The sequence below is a fragment of the Ictalurus punctatus genome, chromosome 2, assembly GCF_001660625.3.
Source record: "Ictalurus punctatus breed USDA103 chromosome 2, Coco_2.0, whole genome shotgun sequence".
Taxonomy (NCBI): domain Eukaryota; kingdom Metazoa; phylum Chordata; class Actinopteri; order Siluriformes; family Ictaluridae; genus Ictalurus; species Ictalurus punctatus.
In genome coordinates, this window is record NC_030417.2 from 16,950,473 (window position 1) to 16,976,826 (window position 26,354).

The following is a 26,354-nucleotide window of genomic DNA, read 5'->3' on the forward strand; positions in this document are numbered from 1 at the left end:
CATCTCCTGCTGAGGTTAAACCTCCCCGAGCCTCAGTGAAGTTGTCCTGTCAGATTTCTGGCTATGCCATCACATCAGCCACGGCACGGGCTGGATCAGACAGCCTCCAGGAAAAGGCTTGGAGTTGATCGGGTAGTGGAAACAAACTCTGTAGCTTTGTGATGTGCTTGCTGCTGGTTAGTGTCAGAGTCGTTTAAAGGACTAATATGTTTATATTGTGGGGAAAAAGAACAAAGTTAGTTTGTTAGAAAATAGCATAATCAAGTCCAAACATATAGACAGGAGAGGAATTAAATGGTCCCACACACATGCACACACACGGAAGCACACGCGCACACACATGTGAATATAGCATAGCCAATCCACCAACCAGTAGGTCTATGGGTGGTGGGAGAAAACCATAGAACCCGGAGGAATCCTGTACAGACACAGGGAGAAAATGCAGTTCCACATAAACAGTATCCTGAGCTCAGGATCAAATCAGGGACCTTGGAGCTGTGAGGTAAACTGGTCTACATGAACCATGCACACATGCACAATATATGGTAAATCCATTGGAGGAAGATGTAGGGATTATAATTGGATGAAGCTGCTCCGTGCAGACTTTTAGCGTTTTTTTATATGAAGCGGTTTTGAAAAACACCTTAAAATATTTTTGCTGATTTAAAATAACTTCTGAAAACATGGCCTTGAGAGTTCAAAGTGATAAATGATGTACTACAGTGGTATGATTTCCCATGTAAAATGGTACAGTAACATCTCCCAGAATTTTGGTCCTCAACAATGAGATTTTCCGACTATAATCTGAAGATTTATTTATTTATTTATTTATTTTTATAGTTTTGCTATGGACACTGTCACGATTCCCCCTTGAAGCAGCGTGCTCTAAGCGCGAGTGCGCGAGCACCTGCTTTTCCGTTGTTGACTGTAATGACATCTGGACACGTGTGTTTTGTTTATGTTTCTGTCTCCTCCCTGTTCTGTCATTGGCTGGGATTTCACGTGGGTCTGAGTTGCTCTCAGCTGCTAGCGGTTTAGACGCTGATCGCGCGCCTCCTAGCACACAACGCGGAAGAGTAAATGTTTAGAGTCAGTTCAGCTCGTGTCATAGTCAGTTCGCGCTGGATTATCCGCTTCTTCCGCTTTCTTGTTTTGTTTATCGACCCTGTTTTCCGTGACCACGACCTAGATTCCTGCCTTGCCCCATGTATGCCTGTTTGCCAATCGCCTGACCTCTTGCATGTTTATGGTTTACGTTTTGGATTTGTCTGCCTGTCTGTCTTTCAAATAAACAACTGTTCATCCTGCACTTGCATCCGTCCTATCTCTGCTCCGTCACGATTCGTGACACACTTAAATGTACATGTGCAGTTCTCAAAGGTTTACTGATTTTTCTACAATTTGGGGCCATCAGCAAATTTCATGAATGTTATGTCATTTTTCACAGTTTCAGAAATTCTTTAAAAAATTATTTGTATACGAGTGAGAAATTAATTTTCTGTTGTCTATCTATATAGACTCGTTGGGCTACTGAAAGGAATAGAGTGATGGGGATAATGATAAAGTACTGAGAGATAGAGTATAAAGGGGTGAGTGTTGAGGGATGAGTGTTGAGGGATGAGGGATGGCCAGCATAGTGTCACTGAGTATGAGTTTGTGAATCATGGCATCAGAAGATATTTGACACTTCCAATAAGCACTGTGAAGTACAGCTCTGCTGTAGGCTCCCACACGTCCACATCCCACATACTGACGAACCCAAACAGGCTCTCCAAAAATCCTCCCTCGCATTTTAGGAATATCAGGGTAAAAATATGGTTAAACAAAATGAGATAATAGTCCATGTTCTGAAACTACATTAAAGCATCACTTTTAAATCTCCTGAGAAGTCATTTACTGCCTCAGGAGCTGAGTCACTTGTGAAGTATCCAAACTGAAGTAGCTCATAAACCACGTCCCAGCAGTTGTAATAGTGGAGCTGCACAGAGGAGAAAATTTGCTTGATATATTAGAGTCCTGTTTTCTATATAATTTTTAAATCTGAAAGATTTTGATCTGTCATTTTACACAGGCATTTGCAAGCTACCCTGAAGAGAGCCCCAAAGAGCTCTGTTACAATCAACTTCTGATTTGAAAGACTTCTCAGGAATTGAATCAGAAACTCCTAAGGCAGCTACACAACCACCACATCATGTTAAAGCAAACAAAAAATCTTTATAACTCACTTTGGCTATAATGTTCAGCATGTCTACTCATTTTAAACCCTAATAAGAAACAGTATGTAAACCTAACATGTCGAGTACTCCACTAAAGTTACACAGATGATGTACTACATGGGCCAAATTTCCAAGTACTGCATTTCCCAGAACCATTTTCATCACATACATTTTATTTTAATATTTGTCCTTAATTCTTAGCAGGCTATTATTACAAAAAGAAAGTTAACTATGAATGCTAGTTATTTCAATAGTTACTGTAGCTACATTGCACTTGTGTCTTAAAGTGTATGCAATACAGTTTTCTTCACTGCCTAATTACCTGTTACTGTTTTTATATTTAACCACTAAAACAGTAACTGAAAGTATGTCGCACAAAAATGAAACAGTCCATCATTCTGAAGTCACCTGGTTGTTAGCTGCTGCCAGATGCATCACAGACTTCTTTCCCACCACAAGCAAGAAGTTCAGGTTGTGGATGCTGACAAGCAGAGTCTGAATACAAGACTGCACACAATATAAGTTAAAGCAGAGTGTAATTTACCTGCACAATGACAGCAGCTAAATAAAGGTTTTACTCACAGAAAACGCCTGACAGAGTGCACACAGCGAGAACCCCTCTCACTGATAAATGGTAGCTAAGAAACAAGAGGTATAAATGTCTAGTGTATGTTAAACATACATTAAAACATTACACCAATAAAACAGTGAAGAGGATTGTACCTAATAAAGGAGACCTCCAACTCCAAAAATGCAAGTCTCTCCTCACTCTCCTGCAGGCCAAATTAGCAATGAATCATTAAATCTGCCCCAGTAAATTCTACAGCCTCACAATGAGAACAGCAGCTGAATCAAATTACCTAAGAATCTGGTTCACTCTCTGAATCACTGTAGGGAGAGTTATAATCACGTTCCTTCATCCAAGTGGAGGTGTCCACCTGATATTACCACATACAGATAAGTGCAGGTCACCTTTTTCACACCCAATAGCCTCCAGATCCAATGCAACCCTGACCAGAATAAAGCTCTTACTGTAAATGTATAAAAGATTATTTCATTCAAATGTGATGTGCTCTCCTAGTTACAAATGTTTGGTATTGACGGATGTCTATGCAGCATATAATGGTCATTTCTAGTACTAAATTTAAATTAATTGGTCTAGCTTTAGTTAATACAAACCATGGTATGCACCAGAGAACATTTCCATTGTGATTAAAACCTGTAGGAGACAGAATTTAGCACTGCTTTTAGTTCAACGATGTTCCTTTCATTTTTGCTGCTGCTGGCAGCTTCATCCAGCGACTTTCACTTCAATAATGAACTCAGCTTCTACTGTAGTAAGTTATTACAGTTATAACCTACTGTACATACATTTGTGACTGAAATTGTGACATCTCTTTTTTCCAGATGTGGGATGTGCAATGGAACTCACTCAGGTCACCTCAGTGATGTTAAAGCCAGGAGATTCTTTAACCCTCAGCTGTAAAGTATCCGGCTACTCTGTTACTGATAACAGCTACACCACAGCTTGGATTCGACAACCTGCAGGAAAAACTCTGGAGTGGAGAACCACATTTGGAGTGGTGACGATAATCAAAGATTCTATAAAGTTCAGTATTTCAGCTCCAGCAGCACAATGACTGAGAGGACATAATGTGAAGACAGAAGAAACAGCTGTGTATTACTGCATCCATTTCACACACACACACCCTCACCCCCCTACTTGGGTGTCAATAGAAAAACATATGCATGCTGTAGTCACACACTGACCTCATTTTCATCAGTGTATTAGATCTAAGGAACATTGAGACTAAACTGAACTCTAACTGTCCTCTATGCTTAGAAGAACATCTGGAATAAGCAACATTTCCTGAGACCCCACTTCTGTAAAATAAGGAGACTGATGGGTGTTTCTGAAGTTTAGCAAGTTTCACCATATCAGCAGTTACACACTTTTTGAAGAGAGTCTGTTTATGTAGAACAGCCACCATACAAGTTGTGTACAAGTTGGAATGATGAAGTATTACAATAAGCTAATTAATATAAACCTGTGATTTGCTTTTCTATAACCGTCAGACCCACTGTTATAGAAAATGAATCAACACCTTCTGACTAATGAGAAACAAGAATTCAGCAGCACTGTGGTTCAAGTGTATTTAATATCTTGCAATTATTTTTTAGTGTAGCAAGTGGCTCGTTTGCAACAACTACACCACCCCAAGAAAATCGGGAAACAACCCAAACAAAGGCACACAGATACGAGCCACTTAGAACAGGCAAGAGGCATGGGTTTCCATACAAAAAATAGTTTTATTTAAATTAATTTATTTTTTAATTTTTAAAGAAAAGCCAGCCAGCACTGTCAGGCATTGGTTAAATAAAAGTCACGAGAGGAAATTAACAATAGTCATAGGAGAACTGAGGCTTCTTGTATGAACGGCAGGCTAGTACGACAGCACCAGCTGTACAAAAGGGAAATGAACCTCACTAATCAGAAATCACACCCACAAAACTCACCGCAAATAAAACACAGCAATAACGACCCTTGGTTAAGTAAATTCTAAGGTGCAGAAACCACCCCAGGAAGCACTCAGCTCCAACAAGGAGGGGGGGGGGGGGGGGGGGGGGGGGTACTGTCACAAAACCATGAGCTCAACTGATTACAGGGAGCAAGTTTACCAAGACTGACCAAAACTACTACTACTACTACTACTACCACCACCACCACTACGTAGCGGTATCAGCATAATTGATAGAGACTGTTACAACAGTTGAATTAAAGAAAACTTAACTTGGTGACAGTAACCAAAATAAAACTAAATCAAAGACCAAACAAGCAGCAGCGTGGCTCCGCGAGTGAGGGGAGAGGCTATACCGAAATGACCACATCTCACTCAGCCCGCCTTAACGCATGCAAAGTCAAGAACCCCAAGAACAACAAATAGGTGTTACAACCTCAATTTGGAAAGCATACAAGATCATTTAGCTCAAATAATAGAACTAAACGATTTACCTACCGTGATCCGATGACAACACTCACAACGGCACATACGGAAGTCATATGATAGCTTCTTTAATAGCTGTAGCTGGCACTCAGACCGGAGCTACGTTAAACTACCATGTTACACAGATGGGAGCCTTGACCGAAAGCACACCGCACTGAAAGTGAGCAGCACACCACACATGCACAGTCTCGGTAGCCCAACGTCACACTAAACAAACAAATCACATGTTGAGTGGACAACGCTAGCATCAAACGGCTGAGCGTCAAACCTAACAACACAAACATCTGTAGTCCATAGCAACGAAAGGAAGGGGCGGGCTGTCAACCGAGGGATTCTGGGAAGCCTAAACAACGGCTTATATACTATGGAAAGAAGAGAGCTCATTGGCCACGTAGTTAATAAGGGTGACGTTTTAATCACAGCACACCCCACTACATTCGGAAGCTTTTTTTTATTATTATTTTGGCTTTAAATTACTTTAGAGAAGCACACTTCACAGAGAGTGAAGAACAAACTATATCATAAAGACAGGGTTATAAATGACTTCATCTCCCTCTAATACTGTATCTGAGTGCTTTCTCTCTTTTAAACTGTGGTGATACAAATACTCTAATGTGGAATTCATATTTTCTTAATTTGTATTGCTGCTCCATATGAGAAGTTTTTATTGACAGCAAGAACATTTGACTCTTTTTCTTTAATATTCCTCATTCTAGTTCTGGATATTTTGAAAACAGGACTTTTGTGCTTCTAGAGGGCAGTCTGTGCAAACTCAACCATCTCAGTCTGTTGCTATCTGCAAATTTAGACAATCTCTCTCTTCACATTCTGCTATGACTGCATCCAGCATCATGACTCTCAGATTAAACAGAATTACATGTAGCATTTTAGCAACCTGTCTTGTGGTGATCAATAATTAAATCATTTTGTTATAGAGAACCTGATTTCATGGAAAGTTAATGAAGATCTGAGTGAGCAAGATCAATTGTTTAATTTTATACGATTTCATTCAGATACATTTTTATTCGAATGGTTTAAGGGGTCATTGGATAATTAAGGTTTCTCAGCTTGTAAAAATGGTTCTACTCGCAAACCTTTCTCATAGTGAAACTTTCTGTTGTAGGGTTCTACACAGAACCTTATAATCATCCACTCATCTATACACCGAGCAGCCTGTGGTTGTGGATTTAATACATCCATAGTGGTCATGGACACTCCCTATTCAAATAGGGTCGGGTATAAACAGCATGTTCTTGGCTGTTCTAGTTTCCAGTGAGCTCTGTGATAGATAACACTCCCGTACACTTTAAATCTGGGTGAAGCAGAACTCAGAGAAGGATGATGTTAAGACATTGTATTTTATTTCTTCTCATTTCATGTAAGTTTCAGACTTTTTCATGTGATGATTACTAGTAAAATTATCCATTCTGTATTGATTAGCATTATAACATAACATTACCTAGTTATACTCTTCTCTATCAGATTCTTATGGACAGTCCCTGACCTCCTCTGCTTCTGTGGTGAAGAGACCTGGAGAGTCAGTCACTCTGTCCTGTACTGTCTCCGGATTCTCAATGGGCAGCTACCACATGCACTGGATCCGTCAGAAACCAGGACGAGGAGTGGAATGGATTGGATACATTGACAGTGGCACTGGCACAGCATTCGCTCAGTCTCTGCAGGGCCAGTTCTCCATCACTAAAGACACCAATAAAAACATGCTATACCTAGAAGTGAAGAGTCTGAAAGCTGAAGACACGGCTGTTTATTACTGTGCACGAGAGTCACACTGACACAACAGACTCCAGAGCTGTACAAAAACTTACACAAGCACGTCCTCATGAGCTGTAAATATTCCCTCAGCAGGAAATTGAACCCCAGAGACATTTATTATAAACAACATCCATTCATTTTAGTGCTCAGATTTATTTCTCCTTTTGTCTTACTCCATTAACAGTCAAAATTCATCTGTAAAATTCTCAGCCTTTTCTTTTTATTATCTCTGGCTGGTGCTTAAAACTGAAGACAAACATAAATGCAACATTAATTACATTATATGATAAAACATTAAATTGCATTACATTTCATTTCTTGATAAAAACATAACTCATAAGAAATCTTTTTGCAAATTTATTTATTTCTTCATATGCAACACTGAAACTATATTTTGATTAAATGTATTGTATTTGTTCCTGTAAGAATTTGTCTATACAGTTTTATGAAAATATTTGAAGGATTTCTGTATTGTAGAAAGACCAACATAATAATTGTTAAATACATAACCCATACTGCATGCAAATCTCCCCAACCTTAGACAGATATAAATACACTGCAAGTACACAGCAGTCTCTGTGTTTGGTCGAGTACAGCAGAGGAATCATGAGCTGGCCTCTTCTTCTTCTGATATCCTCTGTGCCCCGTGAGTAAACACGTCCCTAAACACTAATCACCTTTTTATATGCTCAGTATTTCAGTGAAAGTTGAAGTGAAGTGTGTTTAATACCTTCTGTATGTTTACCGCTCTCCTCTTCTCAGATATGCATTGCATCAGTCTGACCTCGTCTCCTGCTGAGGTTAAACCTCCCGGAGCCTCAGTGAAGTTGTTCTGTCAGATTTCTGGCTATGCCCTCACTAGCTACGGCACAGGCTGGATCAGACAGCCTCCAGGAAAAGGCTTGGAGTGGATCGGGATCATATGGGGTGGTGGAAGCATAGACTGGACCTTCTATGAAACTTGCTTCAGTGTCTCCAGAGACACAAGCAACTCTGTGCTTTACTTAGATGTTGTCACGTAATAGGGCGTAATAGAGGTTAGGTTGGACGCAATTGCAGAGAAGAGCTTAATTAAAGAGAGGCAGACAGACAAATCCAAAACGTGAATCAAAAGCATGGTCAAAACAGGCAAAAAGTAAGGCGATTGGCAAATGGGCATAAACTAGGCTAAATAAAAATGTATTTACCATTTATTTTGAGTTAAAACTTAAAAGGTACAATTCACGTAAATCCGTCACATCCTATATACATAGGGAAATCTTAAATGATTAAAAGCAAGATAAACACATAATAAATAATGAATGAATAGAAAAATCTGCTTTAACATTTCACTATTTTTTGCTTTTTCATAGACAATAAAATTTACCTAAACGTTTGACTTGCACTGTATATATTTATATTTAGTATATTTACCTATCTGCATCCTCTTTAGAAATGAATATTATGTTTTTCATTATGCTTTAACTCCTCTGAGAGGCGCTCTTTACACAACATCTACCCAACATGTTGCGGTTAAAGTGACTGAGAGATTAAAGGTTGTACAACATTGTTTAAAAACTAAAACAAGTAAGTGTTTTTACATTTGACATATAATACGGCTTTTGGGTACATTTTCCTTTTCCAACATTAAAATAACTTTTCTTTAACAGGTGTTCACTGTGTTGAGCTGATCCAGCCCAGATCCACAGTATTAACCCCTGGTCAGTCAATGACTCTGACCTGTAAAGTGTCTGTATATTCATTAACTGATAGAACCTACTGTAGAGACTGGATACGACAACCTGCAGGAAAAGCTCTGGAGTGGATCGGAGAGATATGTGGTAGCGGTAACATTTACTACAGTAGAAACTGAAAAGCAGGTTTCAGGTTTCCAGAGACACGTCCAGCAGCACAGTAACATTAACAGGGCAGAACATGCACACTGAAGACACAGCTGTGTACTACGGCGCTCGTGAACCACAGTGAGACAGATCAACAACATCCCTGTACAAAAACACCTCATACAAAGGCCTATTAGTCCACAAGTGCAACACTTATCTATCCAAGTCTAACGATCCATCAATCCATGCATCCACCCATCCATCTTCTACCGCTTACTCCTTTTCAGGGTCACGGGGAACCTGGAGCCTATCCCAGGGAGCATCAGGCAGAAGGCGGTGTACATCCTGGACAGGGTGCCAGTGCATCGCAGGGCACAATCACATACACACTCACACACCCATTCATACACTACGGACCCTTTGGACACGCCAATCAGCCAATCTACCATGCATGTCTTTGGACTGGGGGAGGAAACCCCCGCAGCACGGGGAGAACATGCAAACTCCGCACACACATGGCCCCGGGGTACTCGAACCCCTGAACCCCCGACCCACTTGTGAGGCGAACATGCTAACCACTAAGCCACCGTGCGCCCTCAATCAAACTAAATATTTCTAACATAATAATGCTACAGCTCTAACATTGCTGCGCATTATATCACTGCTGTCATATATCAGGAAACTCTGGACTCCAGTCCCCATCAGCCACTGCACTGCACTACATGTCACATGACCACCTGCACCTGATTCATGTTTGGTTGTGTGTGTGTGTGGCCATTGTCTGCACTGTTTCTGTCTTTCGTTGTCTTAGACTTTTGTGTTCCATGTTCCCGTGTTTTGTTTCATGCCACAGTATTTTGCCTAGTTGTCTTAGTGTCTTTGTTTTTGTTTGTTTAAATAAACGTTGTAATCTGCGATTGCTTCCGAACCCAACCTTGATTTGTGACAACTGCGCAATATATCACTTATAAGAACTTGTTATACTGTAGTATCTTTACCGAACAATAATCACCTCAACAAATTAGAATTTGTGTGATCATGTGAGAGCATTTTGAGAGGTAGATTTTTTTCTATTATCCCAATATCCTCAAGTACAGATAATAATTATCATACTAAATTTAATATTTAACCCTTGTGCTTATTACACTGACACTTTAATATTTTATAGAAAATTATAGAATTTGATGAGGCACATGTTACAATAAAAATCCACATTCAAAAGATGAATCTATTCTTTATGATTTAAACACATTTGAAATACATTCTCCTCTCATCATCACCAGATATGCAAATACAAGCCTCAGGGCTGGATATCTCTCTATGAGATGTGATGGACTCTGTGAAACTTTGGAGAACAGAGAAGAACCCAGTACAAACATACACCATGTTCTCTACATCTCTACTGCTCCTGCTGGAAGCTGCTTCCTGTGAGTGCTTTATCAAATTTCATTTACTACAATAAATGTGCAGCATATATTGTGTGAGATATCACCATGTGTTTTCCTCCACAGATGTGCATGGTGAAGAACTGACTCAGCCTGCTTCCATGACAGTCCAGCCAGGCCAGAGTCTCTCCATCAACTGCAATGTTTCATATTCAGTTACCAGCTATTATACAGCTTGGATCTGACAACCTACAGGAAAAGATCCGGAGTGGATTGGAAACATCTATAGTGGTGGGAGTACAGCTTACAGTGACAAACTGAAAAATAAGTTCAGCATCTCCAGAGACACTGCTACAAACACAGTAATAATTGGAGGACAGAATCTGCAAATTGAAGACACAGCTGTGTTACTGACACAGAATAGTGGATTCTCCTTACAAATACTTTGAGATGTGTTAGAGACATCCTCTCAATGCAACTAATAAACCATCTGTCACACTTTTACTTTTTTCCAGTGGAATGACATTTTAACAGCTTCTGTTATTTTAAATACACAAACACTAGTTTTTATTAAAGAACTGCATAAAAATGAAAATTATATTCTTTAACAAGTGATCATTTTGAATGTTTATTCATTTCTCCATTTTTTACAGTTAAATTAAAGTACAATTAAAAATCGCGATAATTAATGAATAAAACACTTGGGGTGTGCTGTTATAGGAAATCATGTGATGGTGTAATGTGATGCAGCCCGATGTGAAGTGGACTTACTGTTACCACCTGAATTTACCATCAAGTTTTCCAGTAACAGCACATCCCATGGTTTATTTCTCTTATAACACAGCAATTTTCCAACACTGACAATTATTTGTTTATTTTTTAACAACACTTAGGCTGATACATTCTATCCATTACTGATTACATTTAATTTTGTGGTACATCTGTGAAACAAGTTAAGTTTCCTTTATCACTTATATCATAGAGGTTAGAAACAGTTGTTCCCTCTCCAGTCTCATTTTTGTCTCTCTCTTGAAGTTAATGAGAAAATAAAGAGCAGTTTGTCATGCTGCTGAGAAACCACAAAGTGCAAAGTCCTCTGTACTGAAGAAATGTCTGTGTCTGAAAATTTACTGACACTGGAGACTCCTTCCATAAATATTACATAAACATCTCCTTACAGAAATCTTAACTATACCAGTGACGATACCTTTTATATTGTTAAATAACAGAATGTTTTCTAATCTGTTTATTATTAGTATTAGATTATGTGGAGAGCCCTTCATACAAGTCGCTGCATTGTCCTTTAACTAAATGGAAAAAAATTGACAAAGTTCACTGTATCATTGTGGAAGCCTGGAAACAAGGAACAAGGACCTGGAAACAAGACTGTGGATAAATGTGAAAGAATTAATGATTTGATTTTATTGGTTTTTACTTTGCATTTCAGCACAGCACTTCTGAATTCTCAAATCTGATTGGTCAGAGGTGTTGCTTAATTTTCTATAACAGCTGTGACAGTAGTTCCAGCCAGAAGGCAAATCACAAATTTATATTAATGCACTTATTCTGATATGTTATCATTTTTATGATAACATCTTACACAGAGGTGTGTGGTGGAAGCAGGGTTGGGAGGGTTACTTTAAACATGTATTCTGTTACAGTTACAAATCACTTCATAAAAAATGTAATCGGTAACATAATCCAAGTATCACAATATAAACATAATAAAAGTAATGTAATCTGATTACTTTTGGACTCCACATAATCCAATTTCAAAACTTTTGTAATTGTTTGTGTTTAAATTTTATTTAGCATTTTTTAAAGCAGTCTTCAATATCATAGCTTTTTAACACTCAGAGATAAACCAGTACCTTTAAGTGTTGTTCCATTAAAAAGCCACATATCCTCAACACCAAGAAACTCCTCCCCATTTTTCAAAGACTTTCACCTCCCATCATCATTGCATTGTCATGAGACACATTCAGTATCATTCATTATCTGATACATATCTGGATTTTGTCTCTTTTTTTTTTTAATCAGATGCTTTCACTATGTGCCTAACTTACGATTATTTCTGTTTTTTCGTATCTACATTAACTCAGGATATGTACCATTTTCCAAAGCAAAATAAATAAAAAGTAATAATAAAGAACAAGCCTCCTTTACCGCTTTGTCATCAGCAGGATGATCAGAAATCTCTGCTGGATTAGTGTTTCACAGTAAACACGGTAGATGAACATGATGTGTTGAAAGTTTATTTGCTGTTCCTCTCTGTTACATCATCATGACTCACACATTTATTCCATCATGATGTCATGATGCAAATCCAGAGTGCTGTGTGTCCATACAGTATTTATATACAGTTGAGTCGAGTCTCATCAACACTCACCATGAAGATCCCACTCTCCTTCTTCCTGCTACTAATCAGCCTCATCAGTGAGTTCTCATGCTGAATCTCAAATATAATTTACATTAGTATTTTTTAATACACTAATGTTTTTCTTTTATGTGGCAGGTATTCAGTGTCAATGTCTATTCCCACTGGTGCAGTGGTGAAAAAACCTGGAGAAACGCTGAGTCTTTCCTGTAAAGGATCTGGGTTTACCTTTGGTAGCTTTGGCATGCACTGGATCAGACAATAAGCTGGAAAAGCCCTGGAATGGATTGGGGTTATCTGGAATGATGCCAGTAAAATGATATATGCCAAACACATTGAGGGACGTTTGGAAATTACCAAAGACAACTCCAAAAACATGGTGCATCTGCAGCTGACTGGTTTGAGTGCACAGGACTCCACTATGTATTATTGTGTAAGAGACTCAGACTGACACAACAGACTCCAGAGCTGTACAAAAACTTACACAAGCACTCAGATTTTACTTTTTCATTCCAAACACATCTACAAACCCTACAAGCTTTTTCTGATTAATAATAATCCCATCGAATTAATTATGATATGAACGTATTACAGCATTTAATCATGGATTACGATCATTTGGAAATGAAAGGACAAAGTGTAAATACATTGTTAGCAAGTGTTTTGTGAACATTTAGACAAATACAAGCACAGGGAGACTCGAGGCAAATAAGCTCTAGGACAAATTCATGATTTTTTTCCCATCCTATTACTTCCATCCATCCATGCATCGTCTATACCGCTTTATCCTTTTCAGGGTCACGGGGAAACCTGGAGCCTATCCCAGGGGGCATCAGGCACAAGGCGGGGGACACCCTGGAATCCATCACAGGGCACAATCACATACACATTCATACACTACGGACACTATGGACATGCCAATCAGCCTACCAATCAGCCTGTTTGGACTGGGGGAGGAAACCGGAGTACCAGAGGAAACCCCGCTGCACGGGGAGAACATGCACAGTCTGCACACACAGGGCCATGGTGGGAATCGAACCCCCAACCCTGGAGGTGTGAGGCGAACATGCTAACCACCTAGCCACCATGCCCAGCCTATTATATATATATATATTTATATATATATATTTATATATATATATTTATATATATATATATATTGTAACATCATTTAGCACTAATTAACATCTGTATATTGACAGAATAATCTGATTATTGTTTAAAAATAGGGACATGCATGTGTATGCCTACTTACATATTACTGTCTCACATGTCCATTTATAAATGAATTTGAATTGAAGTTGTTGTAAAGTAACTGCTGCTATTTGTGACAGAAGCTGCAGGAACAGATCTATGGTTATTTTCCTGAATTTATAAACTCTGAATCTGTTCAGCAGCACAGAATCTGACCAGGGATTAAATTAAATGTACATGTTTTGTGCAGCATCACTACTACAAATTGCTGGAATTAAAATCATCTGTAGGGCAGCAGCTCACTTGTTCTGAAGAAGGATTCATGAAACTATTAAATCTATTAGTTGAAGGGTTTTTATGCAAATTCATACTGTTATAAAAATCAGCCTCTTACTTACCCAAAGCTCATTTCACACAACTGATTCAAAAAGCTTGATTATGGGGCTGAGGGTCACTCAGTACTGCATCTTTGTTATAATGTTAACACGAGGTACCTGACAATTCTTTATATGTCTTCATCATAAGAATATCGTCACTATGTTGATGATTATCTTTTATTGCTATGTTTTATCTTCTAGGTGTGAGCAGTGATGAGATCAGACTGGACCAGTCTTCTGCTGTGGTAAAGAGACCTGAGACATGTGAAGATCTCTTGTAAGATAAATGGCTTTGGTATGACTGAGTATCTCATGCACTGGATACGACAGAAACCAGGGAAAGCTCTACAATGGATTGGTTATGTGAACTCCATGAAAGGCCAATTTCTCCTCTCTGAAGACATCCCAACATGCACACAGTTCTTAGAGGCCCAGAATCTGAGGGCAGAGGACACTGCAGTTTATTACTGCACCTGAGATGCCACAGTGACTGGAGCTGAGGAAGCAGCTGTAAAAAAAAAAAAAAACAACAAAAACAAAACAACAACAACAACAACAACAACAACAACAAAAACCAGACACATATTGTAACTGAACTAAGTAAAGCTGCTTCAATTGTAATTCATAGACAGGATAACACCATCTGTATCTGTTTCCTGCTCCAAATACCCATATGTGTATCTGGATTTTTCCCTTAAGTAGGAATGACCTAAACTAGAACTTTTTTATTTATTTATATGAACCCTTACTATGTTCCTAAAACACTGGAAACACTGCGGGGAAAAAGCCCACAAGTAGAAATGTCCGCACTGTCAGCATGGTGTGTGAATTGTGGCTCTGACGGTTCCTCAACAACACACTTATAGGCATTCCAGTCCCATTACACACCTCTAGTCTCAACCAGATTTCCTGCAAGATAACTAAAAATCTAACCTCCTGTTTGTATTAGTATCTGTTCGGATCACATTATCTGTTCATTCCTTTTAACATATTCATACTGTATCCCTACTCCTCACACAAAACATCACTATATCAACAATGCTACATGTGTTTTTTGTTTGTTTGTATTAATCCATTTATCCACATAAAGAGTCCACTAACATAAATATTAAGAGTACATTATATTAGTCCCTGTGTAAATTGTATAGAAACTAAAACACATTAGAGCGTGCGTCTCTCTGTAAACCTTGCAGCTGGAACTACTGTCAGAGCCTCTGTTATAGAAATGTAATTAACACCTTCTGACCGCAGCACCTACTACTTCAGGGAGAAAGTTTTATATTGGATGATTGTTCAGCTATTTAGGATTTTCGCAAAATAAAAATGTTACGGTGTAATCAGTTGATCACAGAGATACGTTAGTGCTTTGTTTATTTCAGGCTTATTTTAAGATGAATTCACTGAGATTTCAGAAGGTTAGGATGTCAACTTATAAATTTGTAAACCTGAGTCTTCAAGTTCATGTATCAGCTGATGACACATTTTATGCAAATCCTCCACTCATGTCTCTTAAATTAAGGAGGTCTGTGTGTGTGAGAGAGTGTGTGTGTGTGTGTGTGTGTGTGTGTGTGTGTGTGTGTGTGTGTGTGTGTGTGTGTGTGTGTGTGTGTGTGTGTGTGTGTGTGTGTGTGTGTGTGTGGTGAGGAAGGAGGAGAGCAACTGGGAAGTTTATTTCCCTTCAGTTTTATACTAAACAAAGATGCTCTCATCAGTGCTGCTGCTGTTAATAGCTGCATTCTGTAAGTCTCCATGTTGTCTGAATGAGTTTAGATTTAATACCTGTTTGTGAAAAGGATTTGAAGACATTTGATGATATTCTATTGTTATTATTCACAGGTTGTGTTGGTAGTGTGGAGCTCACTCAGTCAGCCTATGTGCTCGTGAAACCTGGAGAGTCGTTCTCCATCTCTTGTAAGATCTCAGAGTCGAGCTATTGTATTCACTGGATACGACAACCTGCTGGGAAAGCACTGGAATGGCTCGGATATCTGTGTAGCGGTGGTAGCACTAATCTCAAAAACACAATGAAGAGCAAGATCAGTTTCAGCCAGGACACATCCATCAGCACAGTTTATTTAAGAGGACAAAACTTTCAGGCTGTGTATTACTGTGCAAGACTCACAGCACTACAAACTCACTGCAGAAACATCCTTGTTCATTTTCCTCTCTCTGCAGTACACTTGTCCCCAGGGACGCTTGGTATAAATGAACTAGCAGGGCTGAGACCCCTCTGTATTTCAAAGATAAAAGTACATCAACATAGTGTTTCATCTTTGGCCTCAACATTCATGTATTTGTTGACCTGCGGTGGATATACAGTTAATCCATCATTAATAATATGTCAATCCATTCCAAATCTTTTCTGCAGGTCGTTGAATCTTGTTGAATGCAGGTTGTTGAGCTGTGTAAAGTGGATGTTGGTATCAGTGATAGAAGCTCCACACACAGCTCTGTACAAAACACACATTTGCAAAGAGAGAAACAATGTGTAAATATTTTTGCACCTATAGAGGGCAGTAGCTCACTTCTACTGAGGTAAAATTCATGAAACATTTAAAGGAAACATTTTCTGGAATGAGAAAAAACACAAGTATTATCCCTCAGAATTAGGAGCCAAGGCATCTTCTAAATAACAGCAGCAATAACACACACAACAAAAATCAATTCAGACAGCTTATGTAAATATAAATACAACATGTAAATGTTGAATGAAAGTGTTCAGTTGCCAATTAAAACATTCTGAGGTAATTTATTCATTGTTTCTAATATGTTAATTAATAATTAACAACCATCTCTAAAGTGAAGGAAATTAATAAATCATAAGAACTTTGAAGGTTACTTGCATGTACATCAATTATTAAAAACGAACACTAAGCTGAACTGGCAAACTGTCAAATGTGACATCGCTCTCATCCTTGACACATGCAAAATCAGCCTGTGGAGGTTCATATTATAGATCTGACTCTATTGGTTAAAAGGAAGTCAATGCAAATCCATCCTGTTATTATTTGCTCTACATAAAATCATCTTGTTGCTCAGCTAAAGCTCATATCATCAAACTGAATTACAGAACTTCCATCACAGTTTGATTATGGGGCTAAGCGTCATTCAGCAGTGCATTTTTATACTCATGTTAACACAAGGTATCTGAGACTTCTTTATATGTTTACCACTGAGTGTATGATTTGATGCATTAATGATTATTTTTGATTGTTTTATCTGGCAGGTTTTTGCAGTGCTGAGATCAGACTGGACCAGTCTCCTGCTGTGGTAAAGAGACCTGGAGAAACTGTGAAGATCTCGTGTAAAATAAGTGGATATTCAATGACAAGCTACAACATACACTGGATCCAACAGAAACCAGGGAAAGCTCTGGAATGGATTGGCTGGATGAATACAGGCAATAATAAAGCAACATATGCAGAGTCTGTGAAAAACCAGCTAATTTTTACAGAGGACGTCTCAGCAAGTACACAGTACTTAGAGGCCAAGAGTCTGAGGACAGAGGACACTTCGGTTTATTACTGTGCCCGACAAGCCACAGTGACTGGAACTGAGGAAACAGCTGTACTAAAACCACACACATATTTTTTCACACATCATTTTATTGAACAAGTCATTACTCTTGTCATTTATGTAAATGATGAATATAATCCCCTCTTATTGTGGTAAATAAACTGCTCAATTACATTCATCCGCACTGTCACGAATGAGGAGACAGATGCACTTGCAGATTCAGAGTTTAATAGGAGTTCAAACCAACCACAAACGTCACTAAGCATAGGGCACGGGCGCACATATCATGACGACCTGAAAGAAACAAAGCTAGACACCGAGTGTTGTACAAAAAGTGATTTAAATACACAGGTGCTCGTTAATCGGGATGAGAGTCAGGTGCGGCTGGTCACGTGACTGTGATGCAGAGGTGAGGTGGCTGCTGGGAATTGAAATCCCTAGTTCCTCATGGAGTTTCATAACACCCATATTGTAAACACTTCAGCCTAGACACTTAGATAATAATTTAACAAAAACTAATTAAAAAAATGTACTCAGTTCATAGTTATTAAGAATATATTATATATCTTTTTAGCTGTTTTAAATGAAATGAAATCTGAATCTCTAGTTAAACTTCTACTTTTTTGACACTTTTGAAAACAGTTTTTGATGTTCATATAACTGAATTCACATTGTATAAAAACTACTTAATTTATTATTTTTAAAAAATATTTGTAAATAGTTTATGAAACTATTTAACTGGTGAGGCTGGTTAGGAAACGACTTTTTATAACTGTAATAATGTAATTGATGACAAATACTTTGGGTGGTAACAGGAAATCTGTTTTAATTCATTGTTGATTATTTTCCTCCCGAAGTGTTTTATTCCTTACTGAATCTATCACTGAGCTCCTCCGGTTCTGTTGTATTGTATATAATGCTCCAAGTGTCCATGTCTTTTAGCAGAAATGTTCAACAGCAGTTTATTTTCAACTGAGGTCAAAGTTACTGTAATTTTACATTGAATGGGCAGTCTGTTTAAACTAAACCATCTATGCATAACATTCCTATGAATTTGTAGTGTGTACAGTAACATTTTTGGTGGACTGTACAAAAATTAAACCTCAAATATGTGTGAAGTTTATTTTGAGTTAACTTAAATGGTGCAATTTAAGGAAAACCATCACATCCTATATACATAAAGAAAGATTAAATTACTATAGAACAGATGAAAGCGTAATAAATAATGAATGGATGGATAGAAAAATCTTCTCTTAACATTTCACTAATTGTGCAAATTATTTAGCTTTTTCACAGACAATCAAATTTACCTAAATGTTTGACTTGCACTGTATATATTCATATTTAGTATATTTATATATCTGCACCTACATTAGAAATTATGAACATTATGCTTTAAGTCCTCTGAGAGGCGCTCTTTCTATTCTTACACAAAATCTTCCCAACATGTCGAGATTAAAAGGACTGAGAGAATAAAAGGACTGAGAGAATAAAAGGACTGAGAGAGAGCTGATGTCCTCCTGGGATTTCCATCAAAGTCATAAAATGTATTTACAACTTTATTTAAAAACTAAGACATTACAAATCTGTTATATCCGTGTCTTAATAAACAAGTCTGCACAATCCACACTGTTTGATAAATTAGTAAGTAATTGATAGTAGTTGTTATATTTTGTGAATGTGTACATGTTTTTACATTTTCAGGAAATGTAGTATGACTTTAGTTCTATTGCACCTTTGCAACACCTAAACACTATTATGCAAATCAAATGGTTTAAAGGACTGATATATTTATACTGTGGGGAAAAGAACCAACTTAGTTTGTTAGAAAATATCACAGTCAAATCCAAACAAGAAATACACACAGAAGTGTGCAGGGGGGGGACGGCCCCCACATACACCATGTGAAGTGTACTTATTGTTACCAACCTGAATTTATCATCATGTTTTTAAGTAACCGCACATCCCAAAGTGGTTTATTTCTTTCATAACACAGTAATTTGCAGAAGCAAAGCTAACTTTTTTGTTTATTTTTGTAACAATGCTTTTATACATTTAATCCATTAATAGCTACATTTAATATTGTGGAACCTGCGCAAAACAAGTTAGTTCCCGTCATCACTTACGTTGAAGAAGTTATAAACAGTTTTTCCGTCTCCAGATGCTCACGCTCAAAATGAATAATAAAATAAAATGCAGCTTGTCATGTTGCTGAGAAACCACAAAGTTCAAAGTCCTCTGTTCTAAAGAGTTTCCTGTGTCGGAAATCTTACTGAAACTGGAGACTCATTCCATAAATTTACATGAACAATTACATAAAACTTCATAAAATATGTGCTTCATCCACACATAAAATTCACAAGTTTCCCTTAGCAGCAGTGTTACTTTTGGGCGGCTGTGGCTCAGTTGGTAGAGCAAGTTGTCCACTAATCGTAGGGTTGGCGGTTCGATTCCCGGCCCACATGACTCCACATGCCAAAGTGTCCTTGGGCAAGACACTGAGCCCCAAGTTGCTCCCGATGGCAAGTTAGCTCCTTGCATGGCAGCTCTGCTACCATTGGAGTGTATGTGTGAATGGGTGAATAAGACACAGTGTACAGCGGTTTGGATAAAAGAGCTATATAAGTGCGCCATTTACCATTTACTTTTAAGATCTAAAACTGTTTAAGTCCAATAAGCAAGCTTAATAAATTATATAAATTCATTTTTCTGTAACTGTGATTGTTTTGGTCGTGACATTATCTCTATTAAATATTCAAAACAAAAAGACACAACCAATGATATTAGTTATACCACAGCCCTGTAGAATTCCCAATACTGGTTATTCTGAAGGGCAAATTTGATCATTCTAACATGATGATGGATCAACGGCATCACACCACTCTGAAGCTGAAACAAAACAAAACAAACAAACAAAAAAAGACAATAGTCAATTAGTGTGTATAGATGCATTTATGCATTAAGATAAAATGAAAATCAAGTCACACACACACATTAATAAGGTACATTCGTCGTGATATGTGGGATTGCGATGATCAAATTTCCCCTAAGATAAGGAGTGTCTTTATGCAAATGTCCTTCCCTGTTATATATTTAAGCAATGGAGACCAAGAGCTTTTACTTATTCTGCTTCATCACACACAATGATCTCTACATCCCTACTGCTGCTGCTGCTGGCAGCCATACACTGTAAGTGTTTGTACATTTGACATAAAAATATCTTTGGGGCACATTTTTCTTTTCTAACATTAAAATAACTTTTCTTTAACAGGTGTTCACTGTGTTGAGCTGATCCAGCCCGGATCCACGGTATTAAACCCTGGTCAGTCAATGACTCTGACCTGCAAAGTGTCTGGATATTCATTAACAAGTACCTACTGTACAGACTGGATACGACAACCTGCAGGAAAAGCTCTGGAATGGGTCGGAGAGATATGTTACGATGGTAACACTTACAACAGTGAGAAACTGAAAAGCAGGTTTCAGATTTCCAGAGACACATCCAGCAGCACAGTAATATTAACAGGGCAGAGAATGCAGACTGAAGACACAGCTGTGTATTACTGCGCTCGTGATCCACAGTGAGACAGATCAACAACATCCCTGTACAAAAAGATCCTGTACAGAAAACTGTCTTATTCCTTACTGAATATGTCACTGAGCTCCTCTTCTTCTGTTGTAGTTTAGGTAAAGGTCTGTGTAAACTAAACTATCTCTAATTGCTCATTAATATACATTTAGCTTCTCTCTCCTCACAGACTGCAATGATTTACCATCATCTCACTCACATTAAACAAATGACCTGCACAGCCTCTGGGTTTAACTTTGGATGGCTTGGATCTACTATCTACTTGGATCTACTTGGATCTACTATCTAAGCCAACTTTGGATGGCTTGGATCAGACAGGCGCCTGGAACAGTGCTGGAATTTGTTGCAATTTTCTCAGACACCAGTGGCAGCAAGTATTACACGCGTACACACACACACACACACACACACACACAGGAGTTCGTCTGTCGATTTTGACGAAGACAGAAGTTTCTAATTCCGCCTCCAATTATGGAGAACACAAACACATACTGGGACTCGACTTGCATATGAATTGGATTAAAGTGAGGAAGACTTAGGTCTCACTCTCACTTCCCGGTTACCACCATGATCCAGTGGCAAGACGAAGATGGCCCCCAGGCACAGTGATTCATACACCCATTCATACACTACGGACACAATCCACCTACCATGCATGTCTTTGGACTGGGGGAGGAAACCGGAGTACCTAGAGGAACCCCCTTCAGCACGGGGAGAACATGCAAACTCCACACACACAGGGCCACAGTGGGAATCGAACACCCAACCCTGGAGGTGTGAGGCAAACATGCTAATCACTAAGCCACCGTGAATACACACATGTGCGCGCACACACACACACACACACACACACACACACACACACACACACACACACACACACACACACACACACACACACACACACACACACACACACACACACACACACACACACACACACACACACACACACACACACACCTACCTAGTATGAATGCTAATCGCCCCGTATCCTATATTTTTGGCTTTTATAAAATCCTCAAGCATAGATAATAATTATCAACTTAAATTTAGTATCTAAACCTTGTTATGAGTTTCTCTATATGTTTAATTCCCTCATTATTTATATATAATAACAGAAATTGTTAAAGATGTTTCTGTCATGGAAAAGATTTGTTCCATTAAAAAGCCACATATTCTCTAGCAGATAATTTCAATTCAATTGTATTTGTATAGCGCTTTTTACAGTGGTCATTTTCTCAAAGCAGCTTTACAGAAACATATAAACACAGTGTACAGATTTTAAATGTGCAAATTTATCCCAGTTGAGCAAGCCGGTGGCGGCGGTGGCAAGGAAAAACTCCCTAAGATGTTAAGAGGAAGAAACCTTGAGAGGAACCAGACTCCGAAGGGAACCCATCCTCATCTGGGTAACAACAGATAGTGTGAAAAAGTTCATTATGGTTTTATATGAAGTCTATGAGGCCTTAGAAGAAACCATAGTCCCAGCAATCTGGAACTGGTGTAGACGAGAGCTCCATCCAGAGGTAGGGCATCCGAAACGGATCAGGCAGGTCCGGAGAGCAGAAAGGATCAGGATTTCTAATATCTCCATAAAATCGTGTGTTGCTCTACAGAAGGAGAGAGGGAGAATAGAGATTGTTAGGACTGTGCTAAGCGTAACAGAAAGTCTACTCATGGTAGCCTTGAGTAAACAAATACGTTTTAAGCCAAGACTTAAACACTAGATAAATCTCCTCAACCATGTTTGAAACATGTTTTAAATACGTTCTCCTTCCATCATCATCAGATATGCAAATACAAGCGTCAGGGCTGGACATCACTCTATTTATATGATGTGACGGTCTCTGTTAAACTTTGGAGAACAGAGAAGATCCCAGTACAAACAACACACATCATGTTCTCTACATCTCTACTGCTCCTGCTGGCAGCTGCTTCCTGTGAGTGCTTTATCAAATTCATTCATTTAATACAATAACAATAAATGTGCAGCATATATATATACCATGTGTTTTCCTCCACAGATGTGCATGGTGAGGAACTGACTCAGCCTGCTTCCATGACAGTCCAGCCAGGCCAGAGTCTCTCCATCAACTGCAAGGTTTCATATTCAGTTACCAGCTATACTACAGCTTGGATCTGACAACCTGCAGGAAAAGCTCTGGAGTGGATTGGATATATCAGTAAATAAGTTCAGCATCTCCAGAGACACTGCTACTAACACAATAACAATTGGAGGACAGAATCTGCAAACTGAAGACACAGCTATGTATTACTGCGCAAGATACACAGTGACACAGAATAGTGGATTCTCCTTACAAAAACTTTGAGACATATTAGAGACATCCTCTCAATGCAACTAATAAACCATCTCAGTCAAACTTTTACTTTCTTCCACTGGAATAAAGATTCAACTTCAGCTTGTGTCATGTCAAACACACAAAAAGTAATATCCATCAAATAATTGCATAAAAATTATGGTTAGTGGTTATTTTGAACATTTATTATTTTATTCATTTTATGGAATATTTAATTACCAGTTAAAATAAATATTTATTTGGTGGCTTTAGGAATAAAACAGCATGTCTCCAACAGTTTGTTGTGTTTAACACAATTTGTTTTCACAGGTTGAGGTCCAATACTTTCGGAACACAGTAGGAGGCAACAGAGCTTTTCCAGGCAGAGAAATTCCAGTTTTGTATGAACTGTGGCTCTGGCAGTTCTTCAACAAATAAACTAACAGGCTTCCCAGTCCCAATAAACACCTCTAGTCTCAACCATTTTTCCTGCAAGATTTCTAAAAACAACAACGACAACAACAACAACAACAACAACCACAATAATAATAATAATAATAATAATAATAATAATAATAATAATAATAATCCTATTTGTATAAATATCTGTTCAGAACACATTATCAGTTCATTCAACAATACTATAAGTTCTGTTTATTTTTATCTTTAAAGCCATTAAATCATTGTGTAAATTGTGCAGGAACTAAAACACATTAGAACGAGCATCTCTCTGTAAACCTTGCAGCTGGAACTACTGTCAGACCTGCTGTTATATGAATGTAACACCTTCTGACCACAGCACACCTACTATTTTATTAAGAGGATCATTTTGGATGAGTGTGCAGCTATTTGTTTGTTTTTGTTTATGCATAGCGTTCATAGCATTTTCACAAAATATAGTAGTTGTTGATGCATTTTATGCAGACCCTTCACTCATGTCTCTTACATTAGGGACATGTGTGTGTGTGTGTGTGTGTGTGTGTGTGTGTGTGTGTGTGTGTGTGTGTGTGTGTGTGTGTGTGTGTGTGTGGTGAGGAGGAGGAGAGCAGGTGAGCAGCTTAAATCACTTCAGTTTTATACCATATACAGTTAATCAATCCATTAATACATTAATAATATCTAAATCCATTCCTAAGCTTTTGTGCAGGTTGTTGAATCTGGGCTGTGTAAAGTGGATGTTGGTATCAGTGACAGAAGCTCCGCACACTCAGCTAAGTACAAAACACACATCTGCAGGAAGAGAAACAAAGTGTAAATGTTTTCACACCTATAGAGGGCAGTAGCTCTATAGTAGCTAGAAAAAAGGTCAAAAGGAGGAGCAGAGGCGTCATCTAAATATCAGCAGCAATAACACACCCAACATATCAGTTCAGACAGCTTATGTAAATATAAAAGACAACATGTAAATGTTGAATGAAAAAGCGTTCAGTTGCTGCATGAAATATTACTTCTTAATATCTTACTGCTTACGGTATTCTGAGGTTATATTTTTATTATATACTGTATTGTGCAAAAGTCTGAGGCACCCTATTTTTTTTTTTAGTACAAACTGTTTTATAGATTTTTGTTTTATGACTTCTACATTATCGAGTCAAGAACATTTTATATTTCCAAACATTAGTTTTCCAGCACAAAATTGTTACAGAAAAATGTTTGCATACCATTAAAGAAAGCAGCATATTATGTAAGAGACACTTTTCAGACAATAACACAATGAAGGCTGCTGGGCTGCAAAAATAGGATGCAAAGTCTCTAGAAGAAATGTGACTGGTTCTGCAAGATGCACAATAAATCTTACAGCTCATTTCCTTATAAAACTGCAGAAAGTGTACCTTAGACTATATATTTTTTAAAGCAAAGGGTCGTCAAACTAAATATTAACTTTGTTTCCTTTATTACTGTTTATTACTGAATCCATCCACTTTCAATACCGCTAATATGCCTATCCCAGAAAGCATGGGGCATGAGGTGGGGTACATGGTACCAATCCATCGCAGGGCACAATCACATACACACACCCATTCATACACTAAGGACACTTTGGACATGCCAATCAGCCTACCCTGCATGTCTTCAGACTGGGGGAGGAAACCGGATTACCCAGAGGAAACCCCCACTGCACGGGGAGGCGAACGTGCTAAACACTAAGCCACTGTGCACCCATTTCTTAGTGAACGTTATAATATTTTTTTTTAATGTAGAAACATTTAATTTCTTTATTTTTGCATGTGCCTTAGATGTCTGTAGAGTACTGTAAAATATGTTCAATGCTAATTAACAACCATCTTTAAACTGATGGAAATGAATAAATCATAAGAACTTTGAAGGTTACTTGCATGTACACCAAACACTAAGCTGAACTGGCAAACTGTAAAATGTGACATCGCTCTCATCCTTGACACATGCAAAATCAGCCAGTGGAGGTTCATATTATAGATCTGACTCTATTGGTGAAAGGAAGTTTATGCAAATCCATCCTGTTATTATTTGCTCTGCATAAAATCAGCTTGTTGCTCAGCTAAAGCTCATATCATCAAACTGAATTACAGAACTTCCATCACTGAGTTTGATTATGGGGCTAGTCATCATTCTGCAGTGCATTTTTATACTGATGTTAACACGAGGTATCTGAGACTTCTTTATATGTTTACCACTGAGTGTATGATTTGATGCATTAATGATTATTTTTGATTGTTTTATCTGGCAGGTTTTTGCAGTGCTGAGATCAGACTGGACCAGTCTCCTGCTGTGGTAAAGAGACCTGGAGAAACTGTGAAGATCTCGTGTAAAATAAGTGGATAT

General features: G+C 38.2%; 1 long non-coding RNA gene and 4 gene segments (V, D, J or C); 4 read left to right on the forward strand and 1 right to left on the reverse strand.

The window, feature by feature from the left end:
* Positions 1 to 831: 831 nt before the first annotated feature.
* Positions 832 to 4,830, reverse strand: LOC128629528 (uncharacterized). Of its 3 annotated transcripts, XR_008393857.1 has the most exons (4): positions 3,077 to 4,830; positions 2,940 to 2,989; positions 2,799 to 2,854; positions 832 to 2,723 (listed from the first exon to the last, which is right to left on the reverse strand). It is a non-coding gene; the product is annotated as an uncharacterized LOC128629528 (long non-coding RNA). The 3 variants fall into 3 exon arrangements; XR_008393856.1 differs by having other exon boundaries at positions 832 to 2,854; XR_008393850.1 differs by having other exon boundaries at positions 832 to 2,854; positions 2,940 to 4,830.
* Positions 4,831 to 6,468: 1,638 nt separating this feature from the next.
* Positions 6,469 to 7,237, forward strand: LOC124626382 (Ig heavy chain V region XIG14-like). The segment is given in 2 exon segments: positions 6,469 to 6,493; positions 6,704 to 7,237. Coding segments are annotated over 2 exon segments (336 nt in total).
* Positions 7,238 to 7,516: 279 nt separating this feature from the next.
* On the forward strand, positions 7,517 to 8,295 carry LOC128629525 (immunoglobulin heavy variable 1-46-like). The segment is given in 2 exon segments: positions 7,517 to 7,640; positions 7,757 to 8,295. Coding segments are annotated over 2 exon segments (300 nt in total).
* Positions 8,296 to 17,197: 8,902 nt separating this feature from the next.
* LOC128629330 (immunoglobulin heavy variable 1-3-like) lies at positions 17,198 to 17,819 on the forward strand. The segment is given in 2 exon segments: positions 17,198 to 17,290; positions 17,374 to 17,819. Coding segments are annotated over 2 exon segments (498 nt in total).
* Positions 17,820 to 20,799: 2,980 nt separating this feature from the next.
* On the forward strand, positions 20,800 to 21,248 carry LOC128629331 (Ig heavy chain V region 3-6-like). The segment is given in 2 exon segments: positions 20,800 to 20,852; positions 20,935 to 21,248. Coding segments are annotated over 2 exon segments (360 nt in total).
* Positions 21,249 to 26,354: the final 5,106 nt, after the last annotated feature.